The sequence below is a fragment of the Ambystoma mexicanum genome, chromosome 3q (genome assembly GCF_040938575.1).
Source record: "Ambystoma mexicanum isolate Mex_15411 chromosome 3q, UKY_AmexF1_1, whole genome shotgun sequence".
NCBI classification, from domain to species: domain Eukaryota; kingdom Metazoa; phylum Chordata; class Amphibia; order Caudata; family Ambystomatidae; genus Ambystoma; species Ambystoma mexicanum.
Genome location: NC_090926.1, coordinates 798,958,620 through 798,984,213, shown reverse-complemented (window position 1 = coordinate 798,984,213; position 25,594 = coordinate 798,958,620). Strand labels below are relative to the sequence as shown.

The following is a 25,594-nucleotide window of genomic DNA, read 5'->3' as shown; positions in this document are numbered from 1 at the left end:
CGGGAGGTGGGTTTCCTGTATGAGGGCTATTGAAACTTTTTCCTTTGTAAGAATGACTTAATGCAGTTTCTAGGCGGGTATGTGTCCATCCCCCTCACATTCCATGTCAGTACCCTAAGTGATGCCGACATTTTTGTGCTTGTACACCCCTATTAGCTCGCTCCAGAGCTCAGCACGCTGTTTCCAGTAGACTTGCCTTGGGCACAGCCCAGCCCAGACATGCCACTTCTTGTCTCCTTGTTTGCTAGGGTTCACAACACTTACCCCATTGTGTTTCCTTGGTACGAAGACAGTGCAACAGTTATAACAAACAACGTAAACCAAACAGTTACGCCCAGCTTCTGCGTTCCATTTGCAGCGCTCAGGCACCCCAGCGCCCTATGGCCCCGTCCTGGGTTTCAGGCGTAAGTATTCTCGTGCTAGCAACAGCCCTGCACTAATCGTCTCGTGGGTAGGATTTTGTGCTCAGTTGGGGAGGCCGAGCATGCCCTATGGCTGTTCCATCATTGCATAGTGTTCCAGTGGTATGTCGCTTCAGTGATGCACTTCATCATTATTGGCCACGGGTGATTGCGTCCTTCCTCGCCTGCTACTGTCGCAACTCCAGAGTACTTCAAATGGCCGCTTCCGTATCATCCGCCAAGTTGTTGTGCTCCATCCACATGGTGGCGGCGGCCGGAGTTTCCAGGAATACAGCTCGTCCCTTAAATTTCACCTTCAGTCTAGATGGGTAGAGAAGCATATACTTCAAATCTAATTGCCGAAGTCAAGCCATGATCGGAACAAAAGAGTACCTCGCCTTCTGCACTGCTGGCGTGTTATCAGGGTATATGGTTATTTTGGAGTTATCGCGCTCTATCACTCCGCCCTCTCTTGAGTGTTTGAGTATGGTCTCTCGGTCTTGAAAATTAAGGATTTTCGCTCTCATCGGACAGGGGTATGAGCCCGGTGGCAGTCTCTTTTGGAGGGGTCGGTGGGCCCTTTCGACAGCGAAGCCCTGTGACAGACGATCCGCTCCAATTTCCTGCTACAGCAGTGTCTCCACATATCCAGTCGGGTTAGCACCTTCTTGCCCTTCGGGTATCCCTAGTATTCCGATGTTGCTACGTCTAGGGGGAAAAAGAAAAAGGGAAACATAGTTTCCCAGTACTGACAGTCTGAAAGACTGGTCAGTTTCCCTATAACAAATGAGCAAAAGGCCAATGGAGGCTTTACTCCACTGTAAAAAGTCAGGGGGTGTAAAAACAAAAGCAAAAAGTTTGGGGGTCCATAGAATATAGAGGAAACGTTGCTCCAAGAGAAAACTTACTGTTCAGGGAAATCTGTCATTGTTCAATTACTTTATGTGACCCGAAGTACCGTTCCATCCAGTGCTACATCTAATTGCGCTATCTAGCAGATGAGGGATTAGCTTTATTTCAATCGACTGCTTGGGACATAAAGTTCATTCCCAAGCATTAAAATTGCCCAGCTCGGCAGCGATCTGCGAATTGTTGTAGGGGCAGTTGTGTTTGCAGGTAATGGGAGGGGTGTGTGTGGCTATATGTATGGGCATGTCCTTTAAGACGTGCGAATGGTGGGTGAAGGGAAGGCTGCATAAAGGTGCAAAGCGAGGGTTAGGGGGAAATGACACACTGATGGTGCTTATTTAAATGCATATTCTTTCACTATGTTTTCGTCAGTCTTGCTAGAAATGTGCTTTGTGGAGTGAAGGAAAGGAAAGAACCAGGTATAGGGTTTGAATTGGGGGGCGAGACAGTGGGTATGGGGGAGTGAAGGGAATAGAAAAGGGGGTGGGCAGAAAGGGATTGGGGCAGAGAGAGCATTGTTCCACTACTTTTTATTTTACACTTCGACCACTGACAGGGAAATGTAATCAGCCGATTTCCTGCGGTGGTTCCCCTCTATGCAGGGAATCTTATCCAAAATGGCAAAGGTAAAATCCAACGAAACATGGTTTCCATTGGATCTTGTGCATACCCACCCATTTTGCACTCATTGAAACTAGTATGCTTCTGGCAGGTAGGATTGGGATGGAAAGGCAAAAGGCAGAGTTAGTAGTACAAGGCAGAGTTAATCACCCAGCGTCTTCGACATGGAGCGCAAGTGATGTTCATGTAGATTCCCAAAGGTTTCTACAGGCTCAAAGTAAGGCATGCCCGTCGGCATCTCAGATTTACACGATTCACAAAACGAGAGCAAATCAGGAAAAGCCTGGCGCGTGGCTGATATTCTCATGTGTAAATGCAACCTCAAGGATTTGCACAGGGGCATCTTCTGATTTTCTCCCGTTTGAAGGTTTGTAATCAAATATAAGGTAGCAGCTACAAATCTGAGATCGTTATGGCCAGCACCTGATTTGCTTCAGTGCAAATCCTTTCAAATCCATCCCCTTATTTTCTCCACCCACAGGTGCACTACAATGTGACCTTTTCTGTACTTACTGCAAGAGGCACTGCCCAAAACAGCAAACAATGAGGGAGGCTCTAAAGGGGATTGTGCTTTTTTGCATGATTATTTCATAAAAGTCTGTGGAGGTTATGGGTCCAGTGTGTGAGGTGAGGGTGCCCAGTACCAGTCGTAGTAATGCCAGAGGGGGGAGGTGCACTCTTAGTGTCACTCAAGGAATGTTCAGGGTGCACTAGTCCAGTTTGGCTCAAGGGTCTCTGGTCTACAAATTCTGTTTTCATACTGTGATGACCTATAAAGACGTGTAATATTTATGCAATCCAAAGGCTTACAATGGGCGATAAATGCAATTACTTGTCTAGGACCACCCCTGGTCCTGAACAGTATATTAGGTCTGCTAAAATGAATATTATATTGCTTAAAGTGCTTCATGCCATATTCTTTCAGATGTTGAGCACATTATTAATAGGTCTTAAGTATAGAATAGATATTTTTCCAGAAGCAGCAGAGCGTCCACTATTGGATGCATGGGAGCTATGTTAGTGAGAGGGGCATTAACTGTGTGCCTTTCCCTACGAGCAAGAAGAAGATATTAGGAACTATAACTTTAGTGGACCGTTTCTCGTTCCTGGAGACTTTCATGTATGATCAGATGATCCTATGTATGATCAGATGATCCTGAAGACGGACTACTGCGCACTCTTGGACTGACCTGTGTGCTATTGATGAACCCATGAGGGTGGAAGTAGTGGGCAAGCTCCTAGGTGTCCACGGTTCCCTTTTTTTGTTGGGAGTATATTTTTGTCGAGAGTAATTGCCTATTTTTAGGGAGTAGAAGTGACTTGCTTGCTGCTTATTTGTAGGGCTGGATATGCGCAGGGCCAATTTGGACTATGCATTTCAATATATTTTTGGGAGTAATCTTACTTATTGTGTGTGTTTGTGCCATATCCTACATTTATTTTGGTTGTAGCCTTCCAGTAGTCCCATGATGAAAAAACACATTTTCTCCCAAAAACATAAATAGTGACTGTACTCGTGCTTAACCAGCTGACATTTGTCAGGCTAATTCCTGTTGCAGTAGAGGAAGGCCATGCATTGCCAGAATTCTCCAGAGGTACTCCAAGTAATACATAAGATACTGTGTACTGTTTCTCAAAGGAATAGTTGTCTTCAAACAGACTACATCGTAGGCAAGGAATAATAGCGGCACAAGAAAAAGAAACCGTGTTAGGAAATCAAATCCTATGCACCCTAGAGAGCAGTCATGCCAAGATCTGTCTGAAATATTTCAAAATCAAATTTAAGAAACAAAAAGTTGGCATTGAGGTGACTGTTAAACCAGTGAGTCCTCATGTACCCCATCCCCTCCTCCCCAAATGCACTGTCCAACAATCGCACACCAGGAAACTGTTCCAGGGTAGTGAGGGGGACAAAAAGTTTTCAATTCCATGCTTTTAGACTTTTCCAGCAGATTAGGTCCTACGGAAACCCAAATCCACCCGTTGCCAACCTGGTTTACTGGGAATTATGCAAAAGAGTTTAGCCCATTAATTTCAGGAATCTTTAATATCTCCTTTTATTAAATAAAAGGTTCTCTCCTAAACAAGTCAGAAAAGTGGCATAGTTGAGCCCATATTGAAGACCCCCTGATACCAAACTATACAGGTAATTACAGGTCAGTGACGATTTTGTGAAAAGCTTCAATAGGTCTCAAAGTACTCCAATACCTGTAGTGTCACAGGTACAAAGTCACCCTTGGGTCCACATAGCAGTGAGAATAATTTATAAATTGTGTTCCTTGGTTACTAAAAATCATCTCTGGAGTGTTTGCCAGTTATATGGCATAAAAGATGGCATATGCCCACAAGTTCACGGATATCCAAAGGACCACCAACAGCTAGTAGTCCTCGGTTTATCAGTTATACATGCAACAAAACAGGAGCTTTGGGGGGGGAAGAGGACTTGGGAGGTTTAGAAAAAAGTCCTCTCCCATACATAAATGTGTAAAGGAAAGACCTGGCTCGCTAAACTTGAGGCCACCTCCTCCTGATAGAAGAGGGAGATCTGCAGGTAAATGGAGTTTGGTCTGTGAGTGCAGATTACATTCACTGTTTGTTTGTTTGTTTTATTATTTATATTGCGCACCAGACCCAAAGGTATTAGGGCGCAAAGGCATAAAACTAACTGGCTTACAGTATAACAGCCGGCCCTGTCCATTATTTGTATCACAGCCTCGATGGAAAATGTCAACACTAACGCGCTGTTGACATTAGGACTTGTTGAAGTAAACTTCACCTGAGCAATCTCTCAGATCCGGTCCCCATGGCCCTGCATCAACATCACCTATTCACCACTAACCACTATCTCCAATGTGAGACCCAAGATACACATTTTCATTTTCCATCACTGCTCATGTGGAAGTGTCCTCATCACACTGTGTCCTCACCTGGTCCGATACCGATGTATTGCCTCCCGAGCCAGTATGTCTGGTTGTGGGTGCTCAGTGCTCCCTGCAGGGGAAAGAAACCAAGAGATAAACTCTAAGCATGAGATCAATCAACTCCTACCTGCCAGAGGAGAGAGTCCTGGCATCCTCTGCGCAGAACCAGGAATAATATACTAACACAGCAGCTTGAATTGGGCGCTGCTTCCCTCCCGTAATCATAGACAATGCCGGACTCCCACGATCACCATCAATCAGATTATAGGGGGGTAATGCTGCACTCCTTGGACGCCCCTAACCCCAAATATCAAAGTGGGAATGCTGCACTCCCATGATCACTCCTGGGATTATCACCTGATAATAAGGGAAAGTGCTGCAAACTGATCATCATCATCTAAGATTTTGTGAGGGCCAATTCCTCTCTGCATTCATATCCCCTGAGAAAAAGAGGGGGACCTGAAGAAACAGATCTCACTACTACTGGCCTGTACCTTATAGCACCAGCCACATTATTGCCCCTGCTCGCTACTATCAGGCTGAATAGCAACATTCATGGTTGGTCGGAGACTGATACAAATGCTCCGGAGGGCCACAGTACTCACTGCCAACCTTCCCCATCATGGAAAGAAAGAAGCCCAGATGAGGTTTGCTAGTTACACCAAAGTGCAATCTCCTGGAATTCAGGGGCAGATTCGTCCTCTGTAATGCTTTCCGCTTCCTTAGTCATGTAGCTTCCAGAGGTCCAGAGATTAATGCATGCCTCTAAAAAAGGATCTCTACGGTACAAAAGCTGGCGATACGTGTCTGCTGTAGGATCATTCTACTTCCAGCGCTTCAACGCCATAATATATGGCAGGAGGCGCTATATAAATGCAAGATAACATAACATAGTCCAATAAACTAAAAGGCTGTCTTATTGTATAAGCGCCTAATAAGCAAACAATAAATATATAAAATCAAAATGTAAACCGAACATTATTCATGAGGAACGTTGATAGGGCGGGCCATCTTTCAAACTATGCATACTTACATTCCTGGCAAAGTTGGACACTTCGTACTGACGGAATCCAGCGTCCTTTAGAATGTACCTGGCTGCCTCATACATATCCGCAGTCTCCTCCGGACCAGGAATACGCAGGACCCCCTTCTGGACATCTCGAAAGAGTGCAGTGCCCCTCTCCAGGGTCAGCTGGTAGATAGATACATGATCATCTGATAGCGCCAGCAGGTCCTTCAGGCACTGCGTCCAAGAAGTCACTGTCTGGCCCGGAAGCCCAAAGATGAGGTCCACAGAGGTGCGGCCTGGAAAGAGCCTCTTGCTCTCCTGCAGAGTCTTGAGTGCATTGCTGGCTGTATGGGTCCGCCCCAAGATTCTCAGCTGGGCATCATCTAGAGACTGTACAAATAAACACAAAGTCATAGTGTTCAGTTATATTTTCCTAGAAACTGTACTGGCAATACGAGTAACCAGGATATTCCAAATTAAGCTGATAGAAGTGGGACCGGTTTGGGCAATCCAGTGGAAGGAGTGAAGGGAGTCTGGGGATTGCAGGAGAGAGGTAGGCGACACAAAGATGGGTATGGCAGGATGTTTGCAGAAGGAATAGAAGGAAGTGGAGGGTTGCGGAAGTATCCAAGTTCACTGGGAGATATGGTGACTGCAGGAGACAAGCAGATTGAAAGTGGGAGCAGATGAAGTTTATGAGTGAGTGAAGCTTGTTGCTTCAGGAGGGAGAGGCACTGCAGGAAAGAGCCAATTAATACCATTGACACTTTAGATGGTGAGAATAGGTGTTTTACTAGGAATGGCTTTGGGAGCTATGCAGAGTTCCAACGTAGGATAGTAGTTTACATGCTGTATCTAATGTGGAATTTTGGTATAGTGATGTGTGCTTTACTGTCTTGGGCTTCGCAGCGCTATGATTTTCATCATACTCTGAATACCAGAGCACAACCTTCAACACCAAAGGCGCTCTAAATGCTCACCTAGCTGTGGCAGGTTTTTCAGCAGGGAATACTGCTTTATCAGGTGCAAGGGTGTAGAGAGAGTATGATCTCTGTGCTTAGTGCAAGAGAAACAAACCTCTATATCTGGGCACCAGACAGGCTTACTAATCAATAGCAATATTGTCATGGGACTTCCTCGAGTATTTCTATTAACTAATTCTTATTACCCTTGTGCTTATAATAAAAATTAGATGCTATCAATGTCTTACCTACAAACTGTTATCATTAATCCAAAAACTATTTACACTTGTAACAAAGTAATAAAGTGTATTTTATATTCAGAAATAGAAACATATTAAGTATGTTCATGTATACTTCTTCTTTTGTGAAAGCGGTTTGCTTCTTACTAAAGCAGTTTAGCCTTGTAGCTCATTGTACCTCTAAATCACTGGAGCAAGCATGAAAAATGTGAATTCGGAAAAATTGGTTAAGTGCCAATTCGAGGCCCATAGACAGATCTACTGTTATGCCCCATGCAATAAAATAGCTGCATGCTTTCTCTTACCCAAGCAATAAAGTCTTATGAATCAGTTTGGCCTCTAACTCTGCCACCATGTGGCTTCTTTAGGACCGCAGCCTCTGGTTTTCTCTGTGGCCAGTCTCTCTTCTGTCCTGTGAAGCTAGTTATATAGGGCATAAATCCAACCACCCAGGACCATCAGGCTAACTAATTTCCTTCCCAGCCAATCCTGATTTGGGGGTATGATTCCTATAATCCCCGGTTTTGATCAGCTGCCTTGGTACTAATTTCTGTGGCCCACAGGATAAAATGGGTTTTCACAACATAATGTACATTTCAAATGCCATTTATCTAGGTAAAGCCGTCAAGGAACAGCACTGCCTCACTGCTGCCTTTTATCAGCTCTCCTTGATTATATGTGTTCGCCGCAAAGCTTGGTATCCTACTGAACAACATTGATTTTGCAAGTAAGTTTACTTTACGACTTGAAATTAGAACTGTGAGGGTTCATAAACGAGAAACAGACACAAGGCTGAAGTTTTCTCAAAATATGCCATATTTATTCAAATAAAACCGGGGTGAGACAAACGCCTATCTATCCCTATCCTAACGAGAATGTCGTTACCTGGCAAACTAAAACTAAAGAAAAAATGTTTGTATTTTTTGTATTTTTATTTATTTGTATAGCGCAGCCAAAACCCTGGGGCATCTGGGCGCTGAAACTTACATGTTTTACAGTCATGAATGTACAAATGATAACACTACAAGTTGATAGAGATAACAGTAAGTGGTATGATACAGAAATATTACTCAGTCAAATATATACAAGCAATGGTATATGATATATATACAGGGCATATATATAGTAATGGCAATGGGGGGCACCCTCAGTGTTATAAAGCATGTTTTATGAGGTGGGTAGGTTATGGTCCTGATCCGAGAGCCAGGCTTTGACCTTGATGCAGAAGAGCAAAATGGAAGGTTCTTCTCTTATGGAAATAGGAAGGGCATTTCATTTTTTCGCAGGGAAGCTGACTCCACCCGCCCGTTGTTGGTTAAACCGTGGGATGACGACACAGTGTGATTGCGCTGTTCTACTAGGCCACGATGATGTATGGCGTGAATAAGTGTCATATGGGTGCCTGGTTATAAAGGCACTTGCGGGTGAGTGAAAGCGATTTGAGGTCTATTCTTGATGTTAAGCCAATTTAAATTCTGTCTGATTGCAGTAATATGATGTTTCCTTGGAATGTTACATGCCGATCTAACTGCATTATTTTGCATGACTTGCATTTTATTGATATTGTATTGGGAAGTTCCTAAATAGAGCGCATTGCAATAGTCAAGCTTTGATAAGACTAGAGCTCTTGCTACTGAAATCAATTTGTTGTAGTTAAACAAGGACGGCAGGCTGTGATAAGCTTACATGCATATGCTGTGGATGAAGCTAAGACATTGGTTTGTCTCGTGAGTGAGAGTGCAGAGTCAATGTAATACCTAATGTTTTCACATCAATAGCTACTTTAATAGTGTTACCGTCGATATTGAAGGCTTTGAATGGGGTTCCTAATTTATTCAGTTTAGTTGCAGAGCCGAGTAGTTCAGTTTTGTCATCGTTTAGACATAAACCATGCTTAGCCATCCATATTTGAATAGTACTATAGATGTAATTCAGTGTTTTGCTGTCTACAACGTAGTCACCAGTGATGGGGATAAGTATCTGGGTGTCGTCTGCATAGTTTGTATATGTGAGACCCAGATAATCGAGTATATCAAATAAAGGCTTGGTGAATACATTGTAGAGAGTTGGGGACACAGGAACCTTGCGGGACTCCACAGGTAGCTGGCGTAGGTAAGGCTGATGCAGAAGGTGCAAGACCCTCATAGATCTATTGCTAAGGAAGGATTTGATCCAAGAGTTGGCTTGGTCTGAGAAGTGTGCAGCAGATGACAAATGTTTAGATAGGATTTCATGGTTCACTAAATCAAATGCCGCTGATAAGTCGAGTAGTAGGAGCAGGGCAGATTTCCCTTTATCTTTTAATATCTGAATTTGTGTCTTTAAGGCGATAAGAACCGTTTCAGTCCCACGTCTAGGTCTAAAGCCTGACTGTCTTAGTCCCAACAGGTTGTTGATTTCCAGATACTGCTGTATCTGGAGGTATGCTGCACGATCCAGAATTTTTAGCAGGAACGGAACGGTGGTAATAGGTCTGTAGTTAGAGGGGTTGTTTGGGTCCGAGAGGGTTTTTTTTAAATAATGGGAGTACCCATGTGTCTTTCAAATTAGTAGGTACAATGGTAGAGTCAAATGATGCATTAATGAATGTGGTGATGAAGGGAGCAAGTACGATGGCATCTTCTTTAATAAGCGTAGCCGGACAGACACCACCCTTACAATTGGAAGGTTTGAGTTTGATCATTTCTACTTCTTTAGTTGATAGAGCTTTGAAGTTGAATTGTGGCATATTGGGAATAGGGGCTGAGAGCAAGTCCTGTGGTGTAACATTGTCAATATGGGTTTTTTTGGTAGATATTTTATGTAGTAGCAAGGTAATTTTATCTTGTAGAGCATTCTGTATTTTAGTATACCATAGGGTGTCCTTCGTACAAGAGTTAGGTCTGGGAGCAGGAGATTCGAGCACTTTCAGAATATTGAACAATTCCTTAGTACTGGAATTAGCTTTGGCAATACAGTCATTGAAGTTATCTTTGTTTGCCAGAACAATGGCCATTTTATAGTTAAATGAGGCCGCAGTGAAGATATCTTTGTTTTGTTCTGATGGGGATTTTTTCAAACAGTTTCCGCTTTATGTTTCTCTTTACTAAGAGTCTTTAGGTGTGGCGTGTACCATTTGTTAATGTGGGCGCAGGGTTTGGATTTCTGCATTTTAAGAGGTGCTATCGTGTTTATAGCCTTGAGGATAGTTTCCTTATATAGATTCACTAGATCGGAAGGATCCAAATAGGAGGTAGTAGGATGAGTGATTGGGCATAGTAGTGGTAGCAGGTTTTCTGAAGTAAGGTTCCATTTAATTCTTGTCATCATGGCTGGGGCTTGTGTATGTGCAGTGAGGGGTGCTACCTTGTCAATGGTGAATGTGATTAGGTGGTGGTCGGTCCATGCACATGGAGTATTGGCCAATACCTTGATGCTGCAGTTAAGGTCTGCTAGCCAGTCAAGCATACGACCTTTGTTGTGAGTAGGGCTGGTTATACGATGTGTGAATCCGAGCTCAGGGATGGTGTCCTTAAGGGCAGACCCTTTAAAGTCTTTAGGATCATTGAGGCCTAAGTTAAAATCGCCTAGGATTATAACTTGAGAATTACTTTTCGTATTATTGGACAGAAGATGTGATATATTGTTTTTGAAGGTGGAGGTAGTACCGGGAGGTCGGTAAATCAGATGCATAGTAATGGTGGATGTGGCAGAGGTAGATCATTTGAAGGAAAGTAGTTCAGCAGAGGGTAAATGGAACAGACAGAGTCACGTTCTCTAACAGTTGATAACAAGCGCTTTTTATCGACTCATATATGCCGCATACCAGCACCTTCTGGCCGCAACCAGCGCTCCTTAGCGCACCTGAGAACGTGACTCTGTCTGTTCCATGCATACACCATGGGCAACAATTTCTCCAGTGACATCTTTGTCTCTCCCTTTAGAAATCTGCTATCCAGCATCTACCAGCGCCCTACTTAGGGTTGTTCCACCTCTGTTCCAATGGGAGCCCCCAACCCAACTTAACTTCAATGGTAAGCATGGCTTCCTTAGCTTTGCACTATGACATATTTGAGTGACTTTCAGTCTAACCAGCAACTTCCTAACTCCCGTTTTCAAAACTTTTTCCCCTATCTTTATTTTTTCCACTTTCGCTTGTCCATTCTCCTTGGTACCTATTGTCTAAATCGGACCTTCTATCATGTTTTGTCCCAACATGTATCTGCTGTATCATTGATGATGTCACCTATCACTTATTTACTGTACCAATCTGCGCCATCCACTCCACCCACCACGTATCTTTATGCACTAAACATGCCACTGTATTCATGTCGTACCATGGCACATATTGTATGAATATCTAATGTACTTTTCCATCATGAACATGTCACCACTATGTTATACCATGTTTGGACTGATATATGATTCCAATTATCATGATTTTCATCTCATGCAACATGTCACTGAACCACTCACTCACATCGGCTGTTTTTTCTAATGTTACGGTTCACTAACCTGGTACACTGTACCCCAGGTGTTATGCTGCACTTGAAATAATAAATATTCCTGCACATACCAACCAAACTTCGGACTGATTTGTATAGTAACGAAGGGGTACCAACCCCCTTGCCAGCGCCAACAACCAGCTAGGTTTTGTCAACCCACCCTTTTCTCCTCTATTTCCTGGGGACTATGGAGTCTAGTTCCCTGACAAAACCATGTACCAGGCTGCAGGCTTAACTTTGAACATTGACGACGAGTTCCGCAGGGGACCTGGCAGTCCCGAAACCAAGCTCCACACCCCTTGCAACTAGTTGAAGACTGGTCTCCAAAATCCTTGACTTCCTAGTTTGGCATGCAAGATCCGATGATCAAACGTGTCGATGCTGTCAACAGATCCAGTAACATGAAGGCTCCTGAGCCATCCTTAGCAGCCTTTTCCCTCAAGTGGTCTAAGATGAAGGGAGTGTTTAATTCTGTACTACATAAAAGTCTAAAACCAAGTTGGGCCTTATCCTATAGCGTAGAGCTTTCTACAAAGACTTGCATTGAGGATCTTCCAGTCTCTCCAATTGTTCAGACAGAAATGGGAGTGGAGTAATAGGACGAAAGTTACCCGGATGAGGGGTTGATGTCCTGGGTGTTAGTGTTAGCAGCGCACAGTGATGCGGGCAGTTATGGTTGCTTAGCCTACCATAACTGGCGAATTTCAGGGGTTTTTCAGTTTTACTTTGAACCATAATGGCACGTTTGAAAAGTTTTGTTAGTAAAGTGCACAGGTTTTTGGTAGGGCAACTTAACCATAACGTTCCCTTAACAAAGTTTTTTCGAGCAAATTTTACGGGTTTTTAGTATGTCATTTTATGTATAGCGACTTGTGAATAAAAAAATATTGTACTGAATGTTACTGCTGTAATGAAGATGCACAAGAAACAGTGCCGCTGCCTTGCAATTAAGAAACGCACAAAATGTGTCGCCAAACATCTACCGACCCATTTTACCGTTGGTTGGCTCTTTGTTCATTGCCGTTCGCAAATTGTCTGGTGTTTCAAAAAGCAAAGCCACCCATACACAAAGTAAACATTGCGTTAATAGAGCCCTTTCACAGTGCAAATAAATGTATTTAAAAAAAAATACATACACTCCAAGTACTGCATACTTGTCAATAAAATACATAGACGCAATAATCTTTGCCAGTAATAGTGTAAATTTGCAACACAGTAACGAGTGCTACTAAAAAGGAGGATTACTTGTTAGAATCCGGGGCCGCTTTGTGGGGTCGGATTACAAAACAAAATCATTTTTCAAGATGGCCACCATAGAAATAAAAGGTGGTTATTTCATACATAGTCCCTCTTCCCTTTCCATGGTAGTCGGCAAAAAACACAAAGACGTGACGCAGAATCTGTAAATAAACATACAGCGACGTACAACCTAATATCTTACATTTGCAAATAATAGAGTGGATTGTTAAAGAAAACGTAAACATTTTAGAGTTTGTAAAGTAGGTTTATTTAACAACAAACTGTCAGAGATGTTTGGAGTAATCCCATTGTGAATGCAATGATAACAATGGTTGAAAGAGGGGCATTGCAAAAGGTAAAGATGAAGAACACTTTTTTTTTTTGCATACAAAGATTATGAGTTCTTTGATAAAGCAGGCACTTTGTTTAACAGTGTTTTTCAAGAAGGCGTCGTAACCTTGAGCCTACAGCACCATAAATGATGTTATGTTGCTCCGAGTAGCGAGTTCAGCGTACGGACAAAGCGGGCTTAGGGTATCGTCCCACATAATTGTTATGCACAGGAAACTGCTCACAAGCAGTTGTATTTGACGGCCGAAAAAGCCTTTACTCGGCATCTGAAAGACATGGCACGGGCAATACGGCAATATGTACCTGGGGGGCAAACGTTACAAAAATTACGTGTCAGTAACCAACTTGTACCAAAAATATTTTACAAGAAGACACAAAAAAGTGACATAGTAATACAGAAATGTAAGCGTTCAAACATGACATTTTACTGAAATGTTTCTAATGACCATATATTACTATGGAAATAGTGTCGAAATGGCAAGAATCTGCATGCGCTGTAAGAGGAAAATAAATAGCAACTACACAGAAAGAAGATAGTGTAGTTAGGAAAGCAAAATGAATGGACAGTGTAAGGAAAAGTGCGGCTCGTAATTTCAAAGAAGACCACAACAACGTGCAAACTGATGCACAAACCTATGTGCACAAACATAACGTTGGAACTAATAAATAGCAATGCTAAAGAAGGAGCAGTGTACGCATACCCCACAAATGGGAAACCTGTGCACTTGGCAATATTGGAGGAGAAATGCAACAGCGTAGAAACATAAAATGTCACTTATATTGGCACAATTATAGTTTCGGTAATGTCAAAATAAAGGGTGGTCCACTGGAGAGTGGGCAAAAGTAAACTTACATAATATGTACTGCCTCCATTCTGTAACTGCAAGTAAGACACCAATGTATTCGCATCAGAGAATCCTCGTGGACTGATATTGCATGTCCCTAATAAACTTTTTAAAACATAACCTTATCAAGTGCTATTTTTTTGGACCCTTTCATTCCTTGGTTTTCTTGCAAGGTTTCAGTTTCGCTCAAGGTCAAAAAACAAAAGCCCCTTATACAATCACTCAGATGCGCGGGTGTATTCAGCGTCCAACCAAAACAACAACTCATGTGACCTTCATGCAGAAGGCACAAAAATTCCTAGTTTGCAACAACATATTGCAATTCAATTATGAGAACTGCTACTCGCATACACCTCCAGAGTCGCTGTTTCCAACAGATGGTGGCCTTAGTTTTCAAAACTTAGAACGGCAGTCTGAAGGCAATATTGTTCCAAAAACATTTCAACCCATGCGCACTAATTGGTAGTGGTACAGTGAACACAAAGTTGCAATTAAACGTATGAGTTTGGAGACAAGAAAACTTTAGTTTTTCATTTTGTGCTCCCACATCCCATTCCAACCCCCTCAATGGTGACCTTCTGAAGTATTATTACATAAGTGTGATCAGTGCAATGCTGTCTAGTTTTGTATGTGGGTCTGGCGATGTCCGCGTACACCAAAACATTATTTAAAGATTGCAGGGGGAGCGTACAAAGTTGACGTACTTGACGCTGTTGTACAACCAATCATAGAAAGTGGCACATGTTCGTGGGCACAAATATTTTCCCCCATTCACTGTAAGGGGAAAAGAGATGTTTTGAGAAACTCCCCGCCCTTATAATTTCCCCTCCCCCTGAACTAAACATCACCAAACGTTCCAAAGAAATGAAAAGAGTCTGAAATTTTTGGTTTGGAAAATTTGGTGAGGAATCGTCCAAGGGGAGCGCAGTTGTAAAGCAACCAAAACCTGCTCCTCCTATGGAAACAGCAACTTCACCATAACAACACAGCCACTAGCGTGCCTGTGCGATATGCTGCAGTGGTTGTGGGCAGGACCTACAGATATCTATATTTCTCCATACATATTTCACCATAAGGGTGTACATTGGCTTATGACAGCACTGCTTATAAGGTCGTTTCTGGTGCATAGCCTTCGGGCATGCACCCAAGACTGTACACCCTCCCCAAAACCATGAGAATACTAAACTATAGTATGGGTGAATGCATTCCTGTAATGTGATGTGCTGAATCTGGGCAGGGCCTAGAGTTTTACGAGTAAGGCGTACGGGCTACGGCCTGCAGCCATGCATCCAAAAGTCTGCATCCTGCCACAACCACCTGAGTGATGTGTGTAAGTACGGGTGTATCCATAGGTGCGGTATGCCTCACTTGTTCTGGCCAGAGGCTAGACTTCTAGCTGTATGTTCATAGATATTACAATATGTGGTTGTGCAGTGGCTGATACCTGCAGTGCTTATAACTTAGTGCTTGGGTGCATGGCCTTCGTCCATGCACCCAAGACTGTACACACTCCCCACAATCATCTAATCGACAATCAATAGAACATGTGTATGCCTGGGTGTGACATGCTGCAGTGGTTGTGGCCTGGGCCTACAGTCTTGGAAGTATGGCCTTCGGCCTACGGCCATGCATCCAAGACTCTAGGCCCGGGCCACAACCTCTGCAGTATGTCACACCCATGGCAGCGTCCTATTCAGTGGCACACCCATAGGCAAAAATAATATAATAACGACATTTACTCAATTGCAATAGTCGCTAACACCACGCGTGTGCTTACAACAGTCTCAAGGTGCCTGTACACACCACAGAGAGAAATACTACCCTTATGAGTCCACTAATTTTCTGCACGTACAAACATCACGAACAAAGCGGGCATAGACCATACATCATTGACACCTGCCACCCAAACAAGTACATTTCTGCAGACCTCTCATACTCGCTGAACCTTCCCAAGCACTGTAGGACATCAAAGTAGTTTCCGAACCAGCATTTCAGGTGGCAAATACATCATTAACAACTGCTGCGCAAACAAGAACACTATTTAACCCATCTCTTACTCTGTGAACCTCCCCAAGCACTGTAGGAGAGCAAAACAATGTCCGAAACAGCATTTCGCCTCTGGTGGCGACTGCACTGTCTTTGGATCCAAGATGTCCGGCGCAGCTGAAAGGGGCCCCTAGGGGTCCCTTATGTCTATGGAAACAAGGCGAGTCACCACACACGATAGATACGCCAGACACGAGGTTGTATTCCCAAAGCTAGGGTTTATTGCAAAGCAAAAGTCTCAGTTGGGCAACTCGGTCTCACGCCCCGCGACGTGCATCTCTAGACGGACGCAAGAGAGTGAATTACGTACATCAGTTACATATATACAAAATGCATATCAAACAATCAGCTATGACATGTTTAACACCCCCCTTTATTGGGTTTCTTTGAACTTGGTGTGATGATGGACACTTTCGACAACCATGACACCTTCAAACATCTATTCTAGTAACAATTTGCAATTTGTGAGTGCGGAGGCATCTTTCAGTTGTTGAACAGAACACAGCGCTTCATAACATACGGGGGGAGAGTTGAATTCCAGACCTTGCTATTTATGAGGTGCTATTCGTGTCCTGGGAGCTGACACGCTCTAACGGGGCTCAGCAAAGGGGGGGGAGGCCGTAAGAAGAGCATAATTCAAGCCTTTAGCTGCTTTATTCTAACATTCTACCATATACCGGGACTGGCTGGCAGCTGCAAAATGATTAAATGCCCTGCAGCTCTGCTTCAAGGCTACATTCGGGAGCGAACCGGGCATTCTTCCTGGCGATGCCTACGTTGTGTTTCAACGAACTCTTGTTATCCTCGCGGCCCTGCGGCCTTGTCCTTTTACGTGCAGACAACAATATTTTACAGTCGAGCAGTGTAAGCAGAAAATGTACTGCGAAGCAATAAGAACAGAAAGCAATGAGTAATGGTTAGAAAACAAAATGGCGATTCTTGTTACATCAAAATGGCCGTTCATTGGCAAACTCGGAAACCTATATTCTGTCATATCGTGCATGAGACGGTTGGCCCCCGGCCATCAAAATACGTTTGCGGTCACAAAGTAGAGGTATCCATTTTTCTAGATTGACAAGCCCTCCTTTGACCGTATGCCAAACGTCTCATCTATTTATTGAAACCTCCTCTAATGTTGATAAGTCTGAAGTACTTATGTCTGAATTTTGCATGCCATCGTAAACATCATCATCTTCATCAATATCTATAGCCATCAACTCTTTTACTGTTTTCATCTCATTTGTGTCTTGGTCAGCTCGACCATGAGTTGTTTTTTTTTCTTGTCGTCATATGCATACATCCCTTCGTACATCCCTTAGTTACCTCAGTGCAAACTATTGGTAGGCAGTGTATGCAACAACAGCACGTTATGAATATTCCGAACACCACTACTAATATTGAAATCAACTTCCCCAAAAGCGCAGTATTCCCCAAAACCAAGACCCTATTCCCCAGCTTCCTTCTCCAGTAGGGAGTTCGGAACTTAGGACATGCATTTTCTTTATTGCTTCAAAGAACGTAGGGGAATAGTCATCTACATATACATAACATGCTGATCCCACTATTTTGCAAATTCCCCCACGATCAACCAGGTTCACATAGAGAGCCATTCTATTTTGCAGCGTCATTAACCTGATTCCTCTTTCTTCTAACGTCATGTTAAATAGTATATCTGTTGTTGTGTTTATGGTATTTTTTAGTATTCTGGACAGCTGCCTTATATTATAGGAGTTCACTATCTGCCCTAAGAATGGAATGAATGATTTTGCTACGTCAATCGCTATCAAAACACCCTCGCTAGTCCTTTTGACTCTAGCTCTGGATAGTCTGGCCATAGTCCTTTTGACTTTAGCTCTGAATAGTCTGGCCATGTCTGCTGTTTCTAAGAGGAATACTCCTGGGAACAGTAGACTTAGGTAACATGTACCTCCCCAGTTTCTGGGCAACCAAGGATATGCTTTCTCTCCACATATAAAATAAACTGGATCTCCCACATATACTGGTTCTATTTCCCATTTCAATACCACTGTATTCATGCATCCAGTATGTTCCGACTGAAAAGGAGCCTTTCTTTTTTAGACAAAAAGGGACAGTTCTTGGGCTATAATTGTGTAAGATGGGGGATTGCATCTTTGTCCCCGTCTGTTCTTACACGAAACGTCATCACAGATGTTTTTTATGGTGGGGACAATCTATCTATTTTGTCGTGTTATCTTTCGCGTACTTTTCCTCGTGGGCTCTGGGGCCATTACTTGTGCTTTATGGAATATGGAACAACCCACAGGCTTCATTATTATTTCCTCAAACTCATTCATGTTGGTTCTGTCTAATTGACCCGTACTACTCTCATTCCATTTCCCATAGAACATTGCCCCTAAAGATGCACTACATGCAGAACTTAATGGTCATGGCTGTACATACCAACCTATTCCTTTCCCAGCATGCTGTGGTAAATGGGCACATAACCAGCAATTTGTTTTCTTCAGAATTGCATGTGTCATGTTCATAATTAATAACAAGGTGTTACTCCCAAAACCTTCCCTGTGTGTTTCTTCCATTGGGGGCAGGCACCTGAACTGGGCTTTCAGTAGTGGATATATTAACTATTGGTAAAAACATTTCTAATGGGTGTATCGATTCCACATACCATAATATTAGGGCTGTCGTTATTGGTGCTACCACGCTCATAAAGCACATAATTATTGTCAGTGCCAGCATACAATTCTTTTTACCATGCGTTTTTCTTAAGCTTACAGTCTTTATATTTGACTCATTCTCAGCAGTCCTTTCTTCTTCCTTATTACAGTTCGTCGTGGATGTCTCTCTTCATTGCACTTGCTCTGATGTCAAAAAGTTCAAACGGAATTGTCACAGTTCAGTTCTGCCAGTCCTTTATAGCCTGGATTTGCTTATTTATTTTTAGGCAAGATCACTTGTCCTTTCTCATACTGCTCAGAGGACTTTTGATCAGTTATCGTATTGCCTTAGTACCATGTGCACCCAGCTTGTCCACTCTGGTTCAGGACACATGTATTTTTTATGATCGCACCGAGGAGCCGCGAGTCTTGAATTGTCCGACTTGCACAATTCTCACACTTCTCTCCTCTACACCTCTAGTTCCTTCTCCGTCCATGAGAAGAACCAGAGGTTAACATAAACACCAAAGAACTGTGGATCACTTTGTCTTTCAAGGCCGCAAATTGTATCGCCTCACTCCTGGTATCGTGTGATCCGTGAACAGTGCCGGTGCACTTCCAGATTCAGGCTCAAAGTCAGCCTGTGGCGCTACTGCAGGTGCTGATGAGCGCCGCGCCAGTGATGCAGATTCGGTCTTTGGCGTGCTGGCAAGTGCTGGTGGGCGCCAAAGGGGTACACGTTTCGTTTCTGCTGGTATTTGCAAGGCAGATTTCGTGTCGGCCAACAGTGATGTCGATTCTGCTGGGCAACGTTGGGGCACTCTTTGCCCTTCCCCCTTTTTGGCAATCGTCTCAGGCTTTGTTTCGAGTTTCACTTCTCGTTTGGGCAGATTTGGTGGCTGCTTACTGGCAACAGTTTCTTCAGTTTCTGGGACCGCTGTCAAGTCAGGCAAGTCTTTCAGTGACATTGGAATCTTTTTGGCATGGGTGGCATAGATCCACGACTTCCGTCCATCCACCTGTATCGCCGTCTGCGTTGCCAAGAGTACTTGATAGGGGCCGCACCACTTGGGTGCTAACGATGACTTTCTTTCAAAATTTTTAAGCAGCGCCCAGTCTCCTGGCTCCAGCGCGTGCCCCGGACTGGTGTATCTCACTGGTAATGCCTCCTGCACCTGCTGATGAATCAAACACAATTTCTGCATTAAAAGGCCACAATAAGTACTAAGCACAGGATGTTCTACCTCTCTAAGTCGTTTTGGCTGAGGTGCGCACCAAACATTTTCCGGCCTCCCCATTACGATTTCGTATGGGGAGAGCCCAGTTTTAGCCTGTACAGACGTACGCATGCATAATAGCGCTATTGGTAATGCATCCACCCAACTCAACTTGCTTTCCGCACATATTTTACTGATCTTTGATTTGAGAATCCCGTTGTGCCTCTCCACAAGACCGGCTGAACTCGGATGCCTTGAACTATGGAATCTCTTATCGATCTGAAGACCTGCACATATCTGTAACACCACTGCACCCACAAAATGCGGGCCATTATCGGACCATAAGACATGGGGCAAGCCAAAACGGGAAAAATATTCTTTAAGCATTACTTTTGCCGTGCTCATTGCTGTGCAGTCCTTGAAGGGATATGCCTCCACCCACTTACTGAACGCACAGATCACCACTAAGACGTACTTAAATTTTGGCATCTCTCCATCTCTATGAAATCAAAATGGATCACCAAAAAAATGGCATAGAGGGCGGGCCCAAACTGCCTATTGGAGTCACTGTTCCCTTTCCTAAATTGTGTTGTAAACACGTGGTACAGTTCTGCACCAACCTCTCTGCATTCTTCTTTATGTTTACATTCTGCCATACTGTAGATAGGTGCTGTATTATCTTTTTCACACAGATGTGGGTAGGGCTGTGGGCCATTGTGACCATTGCAGTCACATAGGAATTTGGCAACATCCAGTTTCTAGTTCCCTTGTCCACCCAACAACCTTCCAGATCTAACTCAGCAGAGCCCTCTGCCCACCCTTGTATTTCATCGGCCGTAGCTTCGGCCTGCATTTCTTTGACAGTGTCAACTCCGTTTTCTATTATACAGGGTACTTCCTCAGTCTGAAACGCCATCATTTTGGTATTTAAATCAGTGGCAGTTTGTTTTGCAATTTTGTCCGCAAACGCGTTTCCCTCTCCTACTTTGCATGTTACCTTTTTGTGTGCCTCGCATTTCACTATTGCCAGGCGGTTTGGAAGCGTGAGTGCAGACAGCAATCGTACAATCAAAGGGCCATGTTGAATTCTGGCACCGTGTGATGTCAAAAACCCTCTCTCAGCCCAGAGTCGACCAAAGTTATGAACCACCCCAAAAGCATACTGACTATCAGTATATATATTCACATTCAAATTTTCAGAAATCTCGCAGGCTCTGGTTAATCCTATTATCTCTGCGGCTTGTGCAAAATTGTAGGGGATTCTTTTGCTCTCTACAACGCTCTCTAGGGTAGTGATAGCATATGCGGCAGTTGTCGTGCCGTCAGGTAATTTAAAACATGAGCCGTCACAAAATAACTCTCCATCTGGCTCTTTCTGTGGGGTATCACTTAAATCAACTCTCCCCTTAGTTTTTTCCTCAGTGACCATTAAGCAATCGTGGGGTGGTGATTCATTCTCCCCAATTTATTTTATGGGTAGTGGCATTAATTCTACAGGATTCAAAGCGCTACACCTCATAATTTGGATATGGGGCGCGAACAAGATAATCTTGTATCTTGTCAATCTAGCAGAGGTGAGGTGTTGCGTCCGTGTCATATTTAATAGCTCTATGGCATGTGGCACCATCAGAATTAAAGTGTGCCCCAATACCATCCCTTCCGTTTGTTTCACTGACGCAGCAGCCGCCGCGACAGATCGCAAACATCGTGGTAGTGCGCGCGCTACAGGGTCCAGCGCAGAAGAAAAATAGCCGCATGGCCTATTTCTTCCACCTTGTTCCTGTGTCAAAACCGCCAATGCACATCCTTCACTTTCACACACAAACAGTCTAAAAACCTTCTCATAATTCGGCGTGCCCAAAACTGGAGCCGAACATAATGCAGTTTTCAATTGATCAAATGCTTTCTGACATTCCTCATCCCACTGTAAAAGCATAACCGCATCCTTTCTAGTCAAATTCACCATCGGTTTCACAATTAATGCAAAATTACCAATCCATTGTCGGCAATATGAAGCCATGCCTATTATGGCTCTGACTCCTTTCTGTGTCTTTGGAATAGGCATACAAGAAATACTTTCTATGCGTTCTGGCGATAGCCTTCTCCCTTCTTTCGAAAGTAGGTAGCCCAAATAGACCACCTCCTTTCGATTATATTGAAATTTCTTCAAACTAGCTTTATGGCCATGTGCCGCTAGGTGCGACAGTAGTAATACAGTGCTTTCTTTACAAATCTCCTCTGTGTCAGCAGCTAAGGAACACGTTACTTACCTGTAACTGTTGTTCTCCAGCATGGGTCTGGCATGGATTCACATGCTCATGAACATTCCCCATCGTCAGGCTGGGAATCCTCGGTAAAGAAAAAATCAGTATCAGTTTCGTTTCTGATCTGTCTTTCGTAGTAGTAACCAATCACTGATCTCTGCGTCATACTGACCACAGCCAATGACTGCCCTCTACCTAAGCCCCGCTTCTGGCAGCCATCTTCAGATTTGGTAGCACGTGAAGTGGCAGTATGACCAAGTGAAGAGCCGCAGAGGGGTAGGCGGGAGGGTTCGCATGTGAATCCATGCCAGACCCATGCTGGAGAACAACAGTTACAGGTAAGTAACTTGTTTCTTCTCCAGCATGGGGTCTGGCATGGATTCACATGCTCATGAATATAAGAATAAATAGCAGTACACACATGCACAACCACGGGGGGAGGCAAAAGGCTCAACATTAAGCAATACAAAAAACTCAACATTAAGCATCTCTTACCTCCTCACAAGGCTCACCTTAAGCGAACAGGTTGCGCAGCACTGCTTTGCCGACCCTGGACTCCTCCCTGGAATCCCGATCGACGCAGTAGAATCTCGTGAAGGTGTGCATCGACCTCCACGTAGCAGCCCTGCAGATGTCCAGCAGGGGCACACCAGATAAGAACGCCGTAGTAGCAGCGATCGCTCTGGTCGAATGGGGTCTCGGACGGCCTGGCAGCGGTCGGTTAGCCAACCGGTGACAGTGCATGATGCAGCCGGAGAGCCATCTGGAAATAGAAGACTTCGAGAGAGCCTTCCCTTGATTCACAGGTCCAAAGTTCACAAACAGCTGTGATGTCCTCTGGAAACTCTTTGTGCGGTCCACGTAGAACTTCAGCGCTCTAGCCACATCCAGCGAGTGCAAAGTCCTCTCGGCCGGCGACGAAGGAGACGGGAAGAAAACAGGTAACACCAAGGGCTTGTTACGATGGAAGTCCGACGGCACCTTGGGCATAAAGGAGGGGTGCGTCCTAAGCACCACCCTCGAGGCATGGAAAGTCAGGTACGGTGCATTGCAGGATAGGGCCTGGATCTCTCCCACTCGACATGCGGAGGTAATGGCCACCAGGAACGCAGTCTTCCACGACACACACTTCATCGGTGCGGAGTGCATCGGCTCGAATGGGGGCCCCATGAGCCTGGTCAGCACCACGTTAAGTTCCCACGCCGGGGCTGGGGCCCTCACCGGCGGGAACGACCGGAACAGTCCTTTCATAAACTCTTTTACCAGTTGATGGGACCACAGGGACGTCCGTCCTGTGGTTCTGGTATATCTGGAGATCGCCGCCAGATGAATCTTAATGGAGGCATGGGCTAGCCCAGCCTTTGCCAGCGATAGCAGGTACGGCAGCCCTTTGGGTAGCCGTAATCCGTAGGGGGTTGATCTTCTGTGCTCGGCACCAGATAGAGATCCTCTTCCACTTATGACCGTAGCATTTGAGAGTCGAGGACGCCCTGGCCTTTGCAAGAACCTCTCTGCAATCTGCCGGTATATCGTAGCCTAAAAACTCTAGCGCTGCAGGAGCCAAGCCTGCAGGTTCAGCGACGCCGGGTCGTGGTGGAAGATGGCGCCTCCTTCTCTGGAGAGAAGGTCCGCGTCCGCCGACAGCTTGATGGGAGGGGACGTTGACAAGTCCAGAAGGTCCGGGAACCAGATCTGCCTCGGCCACGCCGGTGCGACGAGGATCATCCTGCACCGGGACCTCTTGAGCTGGCTGATGAGTCGAAACGGCAACGGAGGGAACGCATACAGATATAGGCCGTCCCAGGGGAACGAGAACGCATCGCCCATGCTTCTCGGCTGGGGAAACCTGCTGGCGAACCTTTTGCACTTCGAGTTCGTCGCTGTTGCGAACAAGTCGATTTGGGGTTTGCCCCATCGTCGGAAGAGTTGATCCACCTGATCCTGGCGCAGTTCCCACTCGTGACACGCGCGCAGCTCCCTGCTGAGCGAGTCGGCGATGGTGTTTCTTTCTCCTGCCAGGTGGAAGGGAACCAGGAACATCCCCATGGCGACCGCCCAGTGCCACAGATCCTGTGCCTCCTTCGATAGGGCTGGGGATCTAGTGCCTCCCTGCTTCCGTATGTAAAACATTGTCGTGGTGTTGTCCGTGAAGATCCGCACCACCTTGCCCTTGAGCGACAGGAGGAACGATTTGAGAGCCCAGAACACGGCTCGGAGTTCCAGGACGTTGATGTGCAGGAGCCTCTCCTCCGGGAGCCAGAGGCCTCTTGCGTGGAGATCTCCGGTGTGGGCGCCCCAACCTTCCAGGGAGGCGTCTGTCGTCACTGTCTCCTGGTACGCCGGCGTCTGAAAGTCCTTGCCCGACGTGAGGTGCGCTCGAACGCCCCACCATTGAATCGCCCGCCGGAACACCTCGTTGAGGGGGACCCTGTCTTCAAAGGTGCCCGTCGCCTGCATCCAACGGGCGTCGAGAAATTATTGAAGAGGGCGCATCCGTAGTCTGCAGAGGCGCACCAGGTAGATGCAAGAGGACATCATCCCCAGGAGGGACTTGATGGACCTCACCCTGGCCACGTCCGTGCCTAGCAGGCGCTGCACTTTGCCTAGAATGGTCTTCGTCCGTTCTTCCGACGGGGCCGCCACGCGCCTTACTGTATCGAGCTTCGCTCCCAGAAACAGGGCCACCTGCGACGGCACTAGGTGGGACTTTGGGTAGTTTATGGCGAATCCCAGGTCTGAGAGTAGCTGGACGGTCCTCGCAGTGTGTTCGACGGCAAGGTCCCTCGTCCTTGAGTGGATGAGCCAGTCGTCCAGGTAGTGGTAGACGTGAATACCCTGCAGGCGCAGCCGTGCCACCACTGGTGCTAGGCACTTGGTAAAGACCCTGGGGGCCGACTTCAATCCGAACGGCAGTGCTCTGAATTGGTAGTGGCGTCCCTGGACGACGAACCTGAGGAACTTTCGGTGACTTTTGAGGATGGGAACGTGGAAGTATGCATCCTCCAGGTCCAACGACGATAGAAAGTCGCCTTCCTCCAGCTGTCCCAGTACGTGCTGGAGGGTGACCATCCTGAACTTTTGTGATCTGATGTATTTGTTGAAACGACGAAGGTCCAGGATGGGGCGCCAGCCGCCCGTCTTCTTCCTGACGAGGAAGTACCTTGAGTACACCCCAGAGCCTCTTCGGGACAAGCTCGATGGCGCCTTTCCTGAGCATCGCCCGTACTTCCAACAGCAGTTGCGGGACGTGATTTTCCTTCCTGGCCACAGGTGGAACGTGAGGGCACTTCTTCAGGAATTCGATAGAGTGTCCTCTTGCCAGGGTATCCAGCACCCAACGGTCGGTGGAGATGGCCTTCCACACGCCGAAGAAATTCGTCAGCCGGCCTCCCACTGGGGTGCTTCGGTGGGGGCCCGAGACCACAGCCGGTTCAGTCCTGCTTGGAGGTG

At 45.3% G+C, this 25,594-nt stretch overlaps 1 protein-coding gene across 1 annotated transcript in view; it reads right to left on the bottom strand.

The window, feature by feature from the left end:
- The window catches only part of RSAD1 (radical S-adenosyl methionine domain containing 1), a 218,393-nt gene that overhangs the window by 79,584 nt on the left and 113,215 nt on the right, over positions 1-25,594 (bottom strand). The window contains exons 4-5 of the mRNA XM_069654886.1: positions 5,886-6,251; positions 4,859-4,922 (exon numbers count right to left, since the gene is read on the bottom strand). Coding sequence (XP_069510987.1) covers positions 4,859-4,922; positions 5,886-6,251 — 430 coding nt within the window. The remainder of the gene's footprint in view (positions 1-4,858; positions 4,923-5,885; positions 6,252-25,594) is intronic.